We start from the raw sequence: 15,709 nt of genomic DNA on the forward strand, positions 1-15,709 counted from the left end.
ACAATGTTAATCAGTATGATAAATGTTAAGTATTGTTACAAATCAATAATGTGGACAATAGTTTTATCAAAATCATTTCTAGAATAAACTGTCTTCAGTTCTGGTTTATTGAGAAAATTAGTGGTATTTCCTTGTATTTGTGGCTTTAATGTGAAATATTCATATGGCACGATGTTTTGTGAAACAACAAATATGCATCAAATGTGATAACTTTATTTTACAAACATTTTTATAATCGCTGCTTGTAATGGTAAACAATGGCTTGAAGGACTACCTGGTATACCAACAGTACTGCACTACTAAAGTAAAAGAATAAAATTCACACTTATGGTTCAGTTACGGTTCATACATGTACATTCACTTCTGTTTTCTGAGATTAGAATCAGGCTTAAAAAGGGGAAAATCAGTGTTTATAGATATGAATTCCATATAGATATTTGATTGTTTACAAATGGTACACACTGTCATGTACAATGTACTATTCTAGACTAGATGTGTAATTACAAATGTACAATTAGCCCTTCTGCAGCGCTATTTCAGAAGACAGAGTACAAATCATTCTCCATGAATCAACAGACTGAGTCTACTAACAAATCCCTTCTTTCACATAATGCAGTATGATGCTACAAATCACCTCTAGAATCTACATTAAAATCTCAGGCTAAACAGTCTTTGCAAATATTAATATCCTGTTTCTCTAAATGGTAAATATTAATTCTGTGCACCTACATCATTTGCATTAGGATGTAAACATCAGCTCTACAAAAGTACAGTAAACCAATAGTTTTAAAGGATGGTATCACTTCTATCAGTCATACAAAAGTACAAGTAAGATCCCTCTATGAAAAAGAAAAGGTCATAGGCAGATACATGATTAGTAAGAAACTAGACCATTTCTATTTTACAGGTGACATTCCTGGATTAAACACTTCAGGTTCTTCTCCACGGAATTGATGACCTCCTAATTTGCATTAGTACCATTTAATGAATTAGTAGCATGTCCTGTACTAAGGAAATGAGAATCATCACCCAGATTCATTGCCAACAGGCTAATCACGGAAAATAGTGTCACCTATACTAAAGTTTGCTTACCTAATTTGACAGTTCCATCCTCTGTCAATAAGATATTGGCAGCTTTGATGTCTCTGTGTATCGTGTTGTGATTGTGAAGATACTCTAGACCGTGTAGAGCGCCCTCACACACAGCTGCAATTTCGTTCTCTTGTAGAGGTTTCTTGTGCACTAAAGAGGAAAAAGACAGAAGAAAACAGGAAAAGTTGGAAATGAGACACAAAATCATGAATAGCACAGCAAAATGTAACAAACTGGAAGACTGCCACATATCACAACTGCATTTTGATATTACAGGTCTGCATGTAGCTTACAATCTAAAAAAAAAAAAAAAAATCAAATTGATATCATACTACAAAAAAAAAAAAGTATGTCTCTCTCTATCAGCTTGTGACAGAGAAAGGCAAAGAAGAGCACATCTAAAAGGGAAACCAAATTTGAGGGGAAATTTGCAGAAACAGAACCGTGTAACATAGAAAATGGTACTATATGCTGGTTCTTCTTTGGTGGATTGAAGTGCACACATACAGTTCAAATGCCTAACCACTTCTTGTCTTGTCTTTACTTGAAAAAAAAAAAAAATATATATATATATATATATCTGCCTGTTAGTGAGAGACATTCTTTTTCTATTTTAAACCCAATGTCTATAAAATTGCAATGGTCAATGTTTCTCTTATATTCAAGGGGTGTTTATTTAGGTGTCATTTATTTAGATGTCAATTTGAGAAATTTGTCCTGTCCCCTATACATAAACTCCTTATGGGGAAAATATAGCCAGTGGACCTTACCCAAAGTTGTTATCCCCTTAGGTGTCCAATCAGGCTAACAAAGCCACAGTCATGAACAACTTACACAATGAAAAGTGGCGGATCCAGGCAGGGGTGCACCGAGTGCGCCCCCTTTATCTTTTTTTTTTTTTTTTTTTGTTAAAACAAATGAAATAAAAGGAAAAAATGGAGGGGGCGCATGCGCCCCCTTTGATTTTGTAAAGACCCCCTTTTTTGAATTCCTGGATCCACCCCTGATGAATATTCTTTAACTTTAATAATATCTTAATGCGATACACATTAAGTTGTATTTCTTCTGAATCAAGGGAAGAGATGTGCAATTTATTCACTTTTGAGCCTTTGGGCTCCATTGCTGGGAATTACAAGTATTTGAACAACTGTGTATCTCCTCCCATTAAAGAATGAGTCTTGCCAATTCTGGTGAAAATCAATAAACTGTTATTTTCACACAGAAGATGAAATGTCAAATTCAGCTTTTGAGCTCCACCCAAACCCTTCATTCTGTCAAGTGCCTAATTAGGCCACCACTGGCACTGTAATAAATATTTCATATCATGTAGCCTCTTGGGAGATTTGAAAGCTACACGTATGTGAACAGATTGTTCTATTTTTTCATCTACAGGAGACCTTCAAAATCTACTGCCAAGTTTGGTCAACATTTGGCAATATGTTTTCAAGAATAAGATGAAAACGTAAGAAACTATTGGATAACACACAACAGACAAAAAGCGATCACAATAGCTCACTGATTCCTTCGCTAAAGAGAGCCACAAATACCATAAGAGATATTTCACTTTAACATGTTTCAGTAATATAACCTGAGGTATGTACAATGTAAAACAGAGGTTGCAGCATAAAGAGATGATACAGTAAAGAACAGGACTTACCATCTAGGACATCTGATGCTGAACCCAGGCAATACTCCATTGCAAGCTGAGATGGACATGAAATAAGACACGCAAGGTCATTCAGTGATACCTTTGAGTTATCTCGTCAAGAAAAATGTACTTTGTTTTCATTAGCATTTTTTTTAACATCTAAAAATATATATCTAGAAGATGACACAATATATCATGCAACATTCACTGATAAATATATTGCAAACAAAATTAAGCAAAGGCATTGCTTCTATTATGAGCATCAACAATAATCTAGTGAATAAGAAACACAAAATTATCAATTCTTTCATTTGATACAAAAATTTAGGTCCATAAAAAAAAAAACCCAACATATAGTTTTTCCTACGATGAAGTAACAGCCTTTCTGTACAGATTTAAAAACCATTTACTTTTCACTGTGAATTGAAATCTTTCTCATACATATTAGCAATACACTATGCCTAGCAATTTATTGGTACAGTTCAGTATTGAAATATCACACATTTCCAACACAATGGATTCTTATGACAACCATAAACATCAGGGATCTCGCCAGCGTATATCACCCTTGTCGGCCCCGACAAGCGTGCGGTTTGAAGAAGCAATTGCCGACAAGGGTAAAACTTGCCGACAAGGGTAACACCACGCGTGAACTTGCCGACAAGGGTAACTTGCTTGACGAGCTAAGTTCGGACCAATTTCTCGCCTTTTTCAGTCTTTATTATCTGGCTAGAAAAGAAGCTAGATGTTGAAAGCAGCAGCAGTTTACATACTTATACAAGCGCAAAATTTTATCTACGCAGTCACCGCACCGATCACAACAACGCGGCTCAACAGAGCGACGTACTAGCTGATACACACCACATCACACACTTGCTCACTCGCATGCGCTCTGATTTGGGATCCACACACACATGCACAAGCACCCAGCCGGCCACTTACAGCTCCCTGCGTGTACAACGGTACAGTGTATTGTGACCTCCCTGGTGAGAGGGAGAGAGAGGACGGAAAGAGAGGGTCGGAGGCCGAAGGAGGCTGAGGAAGGCTGACACGTGCTCGCTTGTTGTCACGCTTGTTGTCGGGTTACGCAAAAACAAACGATATGAAATGCATGCCCCCCTCCGCCAAAGGTTGTATTTTTTATTTTTTTATTTTTTTTTTGGCTGTTTTGGTTTGTTTGTTAGTTTGTCTGCCTGTCTGTCTCTCTATTCGCAAAATAAGTCAAAATTTGGGAACAGATTAGGATGAAATTTTCAGGAACAGTTACAGTTGGTTGGTAAAATGGCACAAGGAACAGATGATTAAATTTTGATAGTGAGCAGGATTTATAATACCATCGAAATTCACCGCCAGGATCCAGGATTTTTAGACTTTGTTTCGTATATTTGAAAGGATTCGTATCAATACTTTAGGAAGCTGGCCATCGGCAATGATGCAAAATTAGATGCGTTCAAAGCATTGCCGCAGAGAGAAAATTAACTCCATTTTTCGTTTAAAAAAAAAAAGAAAAGAAAAAAGAACGTGCGATGGAGTAAGCAAATGCAAATTTTTATTTAGGTTTTGGTAGTTTCAGTGGATTATTTTTTTTTTTAATCTAAAAAGCCATGCGTTCCATTTTAGCCTTTTCAATTTCCATGGATTTGTAAACGTCATTCGTGAATATTCCATTTTCCTTCTCCGGGCCGAAATTTATATTAATTATGTCATGATGGTCTTTCAAGTTCAACGTACGTAATGCTCCACGTGCTTCTGGGTTGGTTTGTAAAGGTGGGTTAGGGGGCCTTCATGGGCAGAAAATAAATGGCTGATCATTCATCAATATTCCCAGTTGGTTTACATGCTATGTACACGCTGTTTACGACTACTGAAGCAAGGTGGCAGTACGCGCGACATTCTTTACCTGACACCTGGCTTTCGTGGAAATTTCCACAAGCCATGATATCAAGTTTCCCCACTGCTTGAGGTCGTGCTTTTTTTTTTATTCATCATTACGAACGTCAATTTTTTCAACTTGAAAAGTGTAGATAATTTGCTTCGAGGACGTGTTTCTTTCTTTTCTTTTTTTTCATTGCAGCGTCGGTAACATTTTGTTTTGTTCATCGTCCGTGCATGGCAGGGGTTCATGGGATGAGAACGATAAGAATGACTGGGGAGAAAATAAACTGAAAGAAGGAAGCATCTTTTGAGCGAGCTGTCTTTGTTTTTCTCTACACCAGCATCAGTTATCGCCACCAAGGTTCATTTTTTTTTTTTCGTTACTCCGACAGATTAATGATAAAATGATGCTAGATTCTTTATTCTGAAGGTTCGTTAATCCAAAAATGATTAAGAAAAAATGTCCGTTCATTTCACGACGAAATCAGTGTTGTTATTTCGAACGTTCTGCCAGTGAAATTTCGGAATAAAACGACGGCACAAAACAGCGTGTTTTCGTACTCTAAGAGTCTGTTATTCCGACAGAAGTAGTTATGATGAAATAATAAATTGTAGATTCTTTATTCTGAAGGTTCGTTAACCGAAAATTGAATAAAGAAAAATGTCCGTAAATTTCAAAACGAAATCAGTGCGTCATTTCAAACGTTTTGCCAGTGAAATTTGGAATAAAACGACTGCCCCCAAACAGTTGCAGTTTTCTTACTCTGAGGGTTCGTTACTCCGACAGATTAATGAAAAAATAATGCTAGATTCCTTCTTCTGAAGGTTCGTTAATCAAAAAAAAAAAAATGATTAAGAAAAAATGTCCGTTCATTTCAAAACGAAATCAGTTTTGTTATTTCGAACGTTTTTGTCAGTGAAATTTTGGAATAAAACGACGGCACAAAACAGCGTGTTTTCGTACTCTATAAGGGTCTGTTATTCCGACAGAAGTAGTAATGATGAAATAATAAATTGTAGATTCTTTATTCTGAAGGTTCGTTAACCGAAAATTGAATAAAGAAAAATGTCCGTAAATTTCAAAACGAAATCAGTGCGTCATTTCGAACGTTTTGCCAGTGAAATTTGGAATAAAACAACTGCCCAAAAAAACAATTGCACTTTTCTTGCTCTTAGGGTTCGTTACTCCGACAGATTAATGATAAAACAATGCTATATTCCTTATTCTGAAGGTTCGTTAATCCAAAAATGATTTTAAAAAATGTCCGTTCATTTCACAACGAAATCACTTGAGTTTTGTTATTTCGAACGTTTCCGTCAGTGAAATTTCAGAATAAAACGACGGCCCCAAAACTGTTAGTTTTCTTTTACTCTGAAGGTTCGTTACTGCGAAAGAATAACGATAATACTTTAGATTCTTAATTCTGAACGATCGTTAATCGGAAAACGATAAAGAAGAAATTAAAACGGCTATATTTTTCTTACCCTCAGGGTTCGTTACTCCGACAGAATAATGGCAAAATAATACTCTACATTCTTAATTCTGAATGATCGTTAATAGAAAAATTATAAAGGAGAAAATATTCGTTTATATCCAAACGAAATCAGTTTTGTTATTTCGAATGTTCTGCCAGTATAATTTCGGAATACAACGGTGTTTTCTTATTCTGAAGGTTTTTTTTATTCTGAAACAATAACGATGATAGATGATAGATTCCTTTCTGAAGGTTCGTTGATCGGAAAATAATAAAGAAAAAATGCTTGTTAATCTTCGAACGAAATCAGTTTTATTTTGAACATTCATCTGTAGTACCGACCTTTGGTGTTGTTGTTGTTTTCGATCACAAACCTTCGAAGTACTCAGTAATGAATCGTTTCATTTTATGATTAAACAAACCTTCGGAATAATGACCATCATTACATTTAAAATTGTAGGATATCTCTTTGATGTCACGGCCAAACTACCGCAGTTTTCCCAGAAAGGAAAGTGCAACGATGTCCCGAAAGTTCTCGATCGCTTCTCGCGCATCTGCATGCAATAGGCCTACCACGTGGTCGAGCAGACGGCGAGAAAGCAACACGGCGCGCGTTGTTGCGATGCAGAGGCGGCTAATTATTGCAACAGTGAAACAGGAAAGGCCTAAAAGAAATCGGAACCTCCACCATCGGCACCTATACTTCTCTTTCATTTACCGGTATTATTTAGGAACTGCCGCTAACATAAGGTATGGAGTTTCTGCATTGTTTCTGTGAGAATATGCCCCTCACAACGTTCATTACATCTCCGTGAGAATGTCGCATTTAGTGGCATTTTAGCGGCGATTTATCTGTGTTGTATTGAGCATTAGCGAAGGCTTCCGCGCTTTGCGCGGGAGGGGGAACCCCCCTCCCGTACCCACCCCCAGAACAGCGCCCATAAATGCCGACAAGCGTGAAGAAAATCCTGGCGAGAACCCTGATTACATGTCCCATATTTCTTTAAAATCTGTCCACAAAGCAACAGGTGGTAGCTGCATTCTACACTTTTTTACCAATAAATTGGTAATTGTTCATAGCTGGTTCAATGGATTTGTCACCAAGTACAAAAGCGGACAGATGCATACATAGTTTTGAATAACAGTTTGACACCGGCTTACTGATGGGGATTGATTCATCTCAAATTTGGAAGCAAACATCATGGCATGGTGTGGTACCCCTTAAATAGTGATATTAAGCTAGGCATAAATGGCATAAATCTTGCTTGTGTGTTTAACAGCAAACTCCACTTCTAAAGGTCAAGCTTCAAAAGAGAAGGATGGTGTCATACCATACACAGCCATGCTCTTTGACAAAGGGATTAACATCAGAACACCAGCCTCACACATGTACTGGTCTGTCTTTTACTGTTATTACCCAGACATGTGCTAGAACCATATTTATATCAAATCAGTACTTAAACACACACACACACACATTTGAACATGACGACAACAATTTCCCTGTAACAGAGCATAGGGTGTGGTCACTTAGGGAGAGAAATCGATAGAAAAAGGGAGAGAGAGAAGGAGAGAGAGCGAGAGAAAAGGAGAGGGCGAGAGAGAAAGAGTTAAACAAATTCAAAGAAGAGCACACCAGCCATATTTTAGGTCGCGCTGGTTTAAGATACAGGAAGCAGGGATATCCGATACCTGCCACTGGCAGGGCATGGCTGTGGTGCCAGACTGGTAAACAATCACAACTGATGTTCATTCCAACCCATTCGGTGCATCTGCCTATCCCTTGTGCACGGAGCAGAGAACATGTTGCAGTCTCTATCTCTCTCTCTAGCACAGCTTACTGAGAAGAGTAGATACTGCCCTACGAATGGATATCGGATAGCGGCTAGACCACTGTGAAAATATTGTGTCAGGGTTCGGGCCTCAACAAAGAAACATTTATAGTCCGCAGGCTACATATTTCTTTCATGTATAGATCTTGTCCATCTACATGTACCGGAGCTGCAATTATGCATCAGCCAGAAAACTGGGGCTCTCACACAATAGGCTAAAATCGCATCTGCTGGTGTGAACTACTGTAAGAGTAAACCATGAGAATAGAAATTTGGGTCTACTACATTTTGCCATGTATTTACTTACCCAGGCTGTGTGGTCTCTTAGATAGCATCCTTTGAATTCTATACAATTCGCATGGCGTACCCTGTGGATGAACCGTACTTCTTTGATGATGTCTTGCCATTTCTGCAAGGGAGAAAATGGTATTGACAGAAATACATTAGCATTCTTACCGAACATTTTTACTTTTACGAGTACATATGCAGGGCTGCCAACTCTCACGCATTGAGCGTGAGACTCACACATTTTGGTCCTTTCTCACTCTAAAACTTTATTTCATTTGCATGCATTTCTATTGATATCACTCATTTTGACTCCTATATTATAGCATTGGCCTACGGGAGTCTCACTCTCAACTAGTTTCCAGTGTTGGCAGCCCTGCATATGTTGTATGAGAAAAGTGGAATGGCAACAACAAATTTATGCATACTGGTAATGTAGCATCTCTTTTGGCATCTTACATGTATCTCAAAACCATGCTTTATAATTGTTATGCAATGTCAGTTGTATTGAACAATCTGCTTTGAAAACATGCACACAAAGAAGACCTACAAGTACAATCAGACTAAAATAAAGTCTGCTTCTAATTTATGCTAAGAAAGGAACTGACATGTGCTCTGTCTGAATAAATGTCCTGTTGTATTTTGATGAAGAGAATCATCATTTTTTTTTTTCCGGGAAAAAGCAGAGTGAGAATTCACTATGAAGTGACAACATTTGCAGTTGAAGTCATAGGGCTGCTTGTGTAACAACAACAACAACAACAACAACAACAAGGAGTTACTTTCAGAAAAGAATTATGTACAGTTTGTGCATATTCGTCTCATCTACCAGAAGAGATCATGTAATAGTATGTAACTGGACTAGACTGACTAGCAGTAACAGCATTAGAAGTTAATAAAAATATCTTGAAGACATGTGAATTCCATGGTCATTGTAGTATGTGGATGAATACAATAGTTTTCTTGACAAATAGAGAATAGTAATCTGTCGAAATCCAACTGCAATTTTTTTTTTCACTTCTGTTTTTGTCTCAGTTAGCTGCATATATGATAAATGATAGTATTATGCATACCCTTTCATGCCACTAAAACATCAGGCCTGAATTCACAAAGGTGGTACAAATGAAACCATGGACAAAAACCATGGAGCGGCAAGTGTCACACGGAATATTTCGTTATGAAATTGGTCAATTTGTCGACAAAATGAACGTTTCATTAACGAGATTATCATTTTGTGGACGAAATGTTCATTTAGTTATAAAATGTTGTCATTTCGTTACAAAATAATCATTTCATCGACGAAATAACTGATTTCGTAACGGAATATTCCATGCGACACATGACGCTCTATGGTTTTTGTCCATGGTTTAAACCATGGTTTCATTTGTACCACCTTCGTGAATTTGGGCCACAGTGTACATTGTACAAGGACAGCCAAAGTGTAATTACAGCACTTGTAAGTCACATGCCAGGGCCCAGTAACAAATGACATGAGATCTCTAATTGCTGTCTGTCACTCCAGACGACACACTGTACAGCCTCAATCTCTACACATCTTATTCAATATAGTAATTTTTGTACCTCAGCAAATTTCGTCGTGTTTCCATTTATAAAAAAAAACAAAAAAAAACACAAATCATTCCATACATACGAAACATTTCAACATTGTTTTCAATATTCTCTACAGCAAATTAGTTTCACATTGGCTGGGCTGCAAAACAAAACTAAACACAAAAGGATCCGATGGTGGGGACATGACAGTCAGGGTGAAACTTTGTGGTCACATTCCACAATTTTACAAATGTTCTGAGTCATGTACTGTACCCAACAAAGACATTGTAATGAGATGACAGTTTTCAAAGGCAACATAAAATACTGCACTCCATGATTTCTGGCATTTAAATGTACACTTGATAATTTCTGGCATTTAAAATGTACAATGTCTAAATGTTCTTGTGATGAATAATGTTTTCTTCAAACTGTCATTCATCGGTTGCTGTCATCTTCAGTGGACGTCTCATTTACAATAAGAGAGCAAGGTTACTTTTCTCTCAATATCAAGTACAGTGGAGCTTCATACAGTCCATTTCAACTGCCCTACAGAACATAATCATTTATCTAATTGTAAGTCACAGCTTCTTCTCCTCAACAGATGAGTTCCATAAAAGCATCTTTGCCTAGTGCGAGGCAAAACATACCAAGTTTGATGCAAAACCACCTCACGGTTCTTGAGATATCGACAAAAATAAAACGGGACGGACGTACAGACGTACGGACGGACGACCCGAAAGCATAATGCCTCCGGCCACTTCGTTGGCGGAGGCATAAAAACCATGGATGAGAATCATATCAAAACATCACAGCAAACTATTTTCCTTGGTTTTTTTTTTTTTTTCCCCATGGTGTCTTGGGGTCTCTGAAACAGGGAGTAAGCATGGCATGGAATGCATGTGAAGCACCTATACATCTCGGTACACAATATAAACATACATACATGTACAGATGTATATGTAGTAAACACCAATCTAAACAATCTTACGGCTTGACTACAGCAGACAAACAAAATTGAACATTTACTTGTCATTTACAATCTTGAATATATGCTAGGGTCTCAAATCATGCACAAGTGCACACACGTACTATATTTCCTAAATAATGGCAGTTTAAATATAGACAGCTTTGATAATTTTTCATGGAAGCCAGTATCAGTATCTTGATCACCATTTGGATTTTAATGACCGGTGTCTCATTTCATAAAAAGATGTTATGATAGGATTCTTGCTAAAAAGGAAGCATCTCATAGCAACAGCCAATCAGGAAGCAAATGTCTCGTCATTACCATGACACTTGCCATTGCAGCAAGAGTTGCTGTCATAAACAACTTTTTATGAAACGGAGCCTGGAGGCTCAGCATTTGCACTGTATTTGCAATGTACTGCACTGTTCAAATCTTTCCTAAAAACCTTTACCGAAATGAATAGCATTTAAACTTGCAGGTTCAATTGCTGAATAAACAGTCTAATGATATGCACAATTAAAGATCGTTCTACAGTACGAACATGCTTGGTTTGTAACCTGTCTTTTCCTTTGTCAACAGAATCGGGCAGGTAATTGACGTACCGCACGTTTGCAGCAATGAACGGTCCTATGCTAATCATCATTCAGGCAACAAACCATGATTTCATTAGTATTGACTGCGGCTTCAACCTAATCTTTTAATAACCAGCCATCTGCATACTGCTGTAGAGGGTCTGCCTCGCCAGAGGAAGCCATAATAGAGCATACCCACAGGGGTGAAGCAGGAGCATTAAAAAATGTCATCCACAGGGACGAATGGAATTACATATGGTGTCATGGATTGATTCACCATACATGATGAACAGATGCTTTGAAATGGATTCAAAACTTCCCAAAGCAATTATAATGTACACTCACTGTATGTTATTTGAAATATATACAATACACTGAAGGGCATCAACGTCATTACACACTGCCCTACACTAGACAACAAAGGAACAATGACAGTTTCAACATGTCCAAGTTATGGACAATGGAAAGCAAAGCATATAAAAAAAAAGGACTTACTGAAAATGACAATAGACAAAATGATGCACCATTTAGCCTTATCAGCTACACATACAATGTACATGGTATGTGTGTACAGGACCATATAATACTTTTAGAAATAACACCCTCCATAAACAAGGAATCTTTTAAACTTTGAAGGGGAAGGGTGAGGGTATCTTATGCAAGTGTTTGTACTTTTGTAACTGTTTTTTTTTAATGCTCAAAAAGTACATGTACATGGGAATCACAAATTCAGAATTCTATTTAGAGATTCTAATATTAGATTTTTTAAGCTAACCAGGATTTTTCAGCAACATCAAAGTAAGTCTTCCTCCTGAAAATGGCTAATTGTCACGCAAGAGTCATTCCTATCTTCCTGTCTTGTTTTGGGCCCCACTTACAAGCACTAGTTGCTTCAAAGGGGTACCGGCTTTAATTTACTACTATACAATGTACATTGTACATTGTATGCACATGTTAACACATTGCTTTTATGGTGTACATGATATATTAAATATTCATAGTACCGAATAAATTGAATCTGTACAACAGAGACAATAAAGATGGATGTACATACATGATAGGAGTCAGGCACGGCGTCCTACTCGCTTAAAATATGTCATGCATTGTGGGGATATTGTATTTCATACAGTATAATATGTAAAGCCTAAAAACTTTTTAGGTTGTCAATGTGCAGTAAGTACAATGAAAGAATGCACAAAAGGGGTATCTTTCACAATCCCTGCAAGATCTAGTGTCCACTGAATATTTCCACTGAAACCCTCCAAAGAATGATATGCATGCTTAATACATTAAGCCACACATCAGAAAAACAAACAAACAAAACAACCCCAACCCCCCCCCCCCCCCAAAAAAAAAAAAAAAAAACAGAAGCAAATTTGATAAATTCTCTGAATATTCTTATTACTGTAATATATTATTCAGTAAAATTTAGGTACTTGGATTATAACGTCTCTGTGTTACATTGTTGGTTAACAGTATAACAACATACAATTGTACAGAATACATCCTCAAAGACAGATGCAAAAGGGTATTTTTGTGCACATACAATACATATCTTGTACACTGTACATGTACTTTCCGTCACATAACTAAGTCAATTGTATTGGATGTCTCCATTTTTAATGCTTAATTCCAATTCCCCCATTACTTTATAATCTGCATACATGTACTTCTAAAGACCTCACTGCTCTCTATCACAACAACTTCTCTTAAGCTCATGGGTAAGGACCCCATCCTATTGACGTTGTACATGAACTTGGTGCCCACAGGACAGAGTTAAAGTGCATTCTCATTAAAATGTCTAGTTCATCAAAATCACTAGCATTTTTAATCACACCGCGGATGTGGGCCCATCTCCTTGATCACACTATTCAGAGGCCCCAACACAGATTGTGCTGTGGGGTCATTTGAATGCAGTTGCTGCTGGCTCCAGCATGTCTATAAACAATGGGAAAAGCCACTGTGCTGTGATTTCAAACAAACACACAATGGATTTCAAACAAACACACAATGTTTGTGCCCTAATACACAAGTACACAAACACAAACAAAAACAAAACACACACACATACACACACACACACCAGGTTGGTCCACAAGGGGTTTGACAATGTCACTGTAACATGCCTGAATTCTTGTACAACATCCTCCAAAGTCAGCGACATGCTACAAACTTGTAAGCAACATCCTCAAGAATTGGCGACATGCTCAGAATAAAATGTATTCAAACGTGTGAAAAACAAATGCAAAATTTGAGAAATATCAAACTATTCGGATAATTTGGGCGCAAAACATGACACAAAACACTGACAAGGAATAAGTTCCAAAATATTACATGCTCGTAATGTGCACTCAGTGTACATCCAATTTCCGCAATATTCTCACATTCAGAGCTTTCAACAAGCTCAAATTTCAAGTTGTGGACCACCCGGAGACACACATATATACACACAGGGAGAAATACAGACACAAGTACCGATTGGTTAAACATGCATGGGCATTTTAGAGTGTATACTCAAGTACTGTATTGTACTATGGTACATGCAGCCATGTACAGGACATTGAACAATGTACACTAGTCTTTTGAAAAATTCCTTCACTATCATATATCTACAATATGTACAACTATACTTAGATTTCAGTGATTAATGGCCGTTTTTTCAAATCTAGGTTGTTTCGATGCTAATATTGCATTCATGTAATTTTATTTCTCTTACTGTACGTCAGTCTTCATCCAATTTTCTTCTTCTCTGTCAAGTTTTTGCTTCTTTCCTTCACAGCAGGTGATAAGTATAACTATACTTTGTACATCTTATTGTATCTACCATAGGTATGTCAGTTATTTTTCTCTGCCTCTTTACAATGCCATTATACACAGGATCATCTCAACACAGAGAGGATGCAGGTACAACATGTGAGGATGCAAGGAAATGTGTGTGTGTGTGTGTGTGTGTGTGTGCCAGTGTGTAGGCTCATAAAGGCTTCAGCACAGCTTGCAAGTGATGCACTAAGTCAAGGCCAAGTTTCATACATTGCTATTACGCGCAATGCATTATGCATTGCACTTGCATTTGGTGTAGTCTGATATTCAGTCTATCAGTGGCTACATAGTTTATGTCATGCCCGAAATGGGATGCTAAAGACCGGGAATGAAGAATGTTCTGCTCTTAAAATCTACACTGTATGGCCTTGATCATTTATTATGCACGAAATGTACAAATTTGCATGCACTATTAGCATTACTGTTTAACAGGATACCATGAAAGACCTTCTCTTTTCCAGAGAATGGAATACCACATAATATGAGAGTAAATGATAGATAAACACATAAAAGCAAATGAAATATACATGTACATGTACATTAAAGAAGAGAGAGAAAGACAAGAAGTCAATTTAAGTTGCAAAGAACTCTGAAATATCTGCAATGTACATTGTACGTGTAGTCTACATGTAAAATTGGCCATAGAAAGTACATTGTACGTGTAGTCTACATGTAAAATTGGAAATAGAAAAAAATTGTTTTTGTCTTTTTAAAGCCCAAACAAAGTTCTGGTATGCCTGCAAAAGTTGTCAAATTTTGCTCCAAAATGTGAACGTATGCCTAGGAAATGTGCGGAATAACGCTGTAATAACAAGATATTCGATGGGTAAGGACGAAAATGGGATATATTAACCAAAAACATTCAGTCTCGGAACTTACCCGAACGGGGTCAGGCTAGACTCGGACTCGGGGATAACTCGGCCTCGCTTTGCTTGACGGCGGGATGAGTTGTACTGCTACTGGTTTTACCTCTGGATTGTACAGTACTATGCATACGGGAGCGGCCTGTATAAACTACATTGTAGCGTTCTGGCTACTCGCAGTAATGGTCCGAGTTGTTACAACATGCGCATCAAAAACCTCTTTGGCGCGCATTAGTGTGCGCCTCTCAAGCACCTCTAAAAACAATCAAAGACAATTGATAAACAACAACAAAAACTTCAAAGACCGCGCGTCTCAGCAACTGAGGTGATGTGCGTATTATAAAGCGTCTTTGCTAGTAGGCTTGAGGACCGCGCGCTGTCCATTTGTTTTGTACAGGATTAGCACGCACTTTCCTGTCTGCTCAGTAAGGCCTCGTTTTGCCGGTGCCCGTAGTATTATAGAGTACTGATGAACATGGCGATCACGAACTGTGTGTAAATTGTCTGAAATAGGGTCGAGTTTTCCCTGAGACCGAGTTAGTCTGGAGCCTTCTGGAATAAAAGTCGGTTTACCGACTTTTATCATTTTTCTCAAAATACTCCAAAACGACTCATCATTCCGGCAAACCGCGTCAGCCAGGTAAGTTTCTTTGTAGACTCTTTCAATATATTGCAAGCAAATATGAAATGGTGCCAGACGGGTTCTCAAGCCCTTACCAGAACTTAGTT

General features: G+C 37.7%; 1 protein-coding gene across 1 annotated transcript in view; it reads right to left on the reverse strand.

Moving 5' to 3' along the window:
- The window catches only part of LOC140227070 (serine/threonine-protein kinase TAO3-like), a 47,353-nt gene that overhangs the window by 18,627 nt on the left and 13,017 nt on the right, over positions 1 to 15,709 (reverse strand). The window contains exons 4-6 of the mRNA XM_072307501.1: positions 8,230 to 8,331; positions 2,750 to 2,795; positions 1,093 to 1,242 (exon numbers count right to left, since the gene is read on the reverse strand). Coding sequence (XP_072163602.1) covers positions 1,093 to 1,242; positions 2,750 to 2,795; positions 8,230 to 8,331 — 298 coding nt within the window. The remainder of the gene's footprint in view (positions 1 to 1,092; positions 1,243 to 2,749; positions 2,796 to 8,229; positions 8,332 to 15,709) is intronic.

Source organism: Diadema setosum, chromosome 4 (genome assembly GCF_964275005.1).
Source record: "Diadema setosum chromosome 4, eeDiaSeto1, whole genome shotgun sequence".
Lineage (NCBI taxonomy): Eukaryota > Metazoa > Echinodermata > Echinoidea > Diadematoida > Diadematidae > Diadema > Diadema setosum.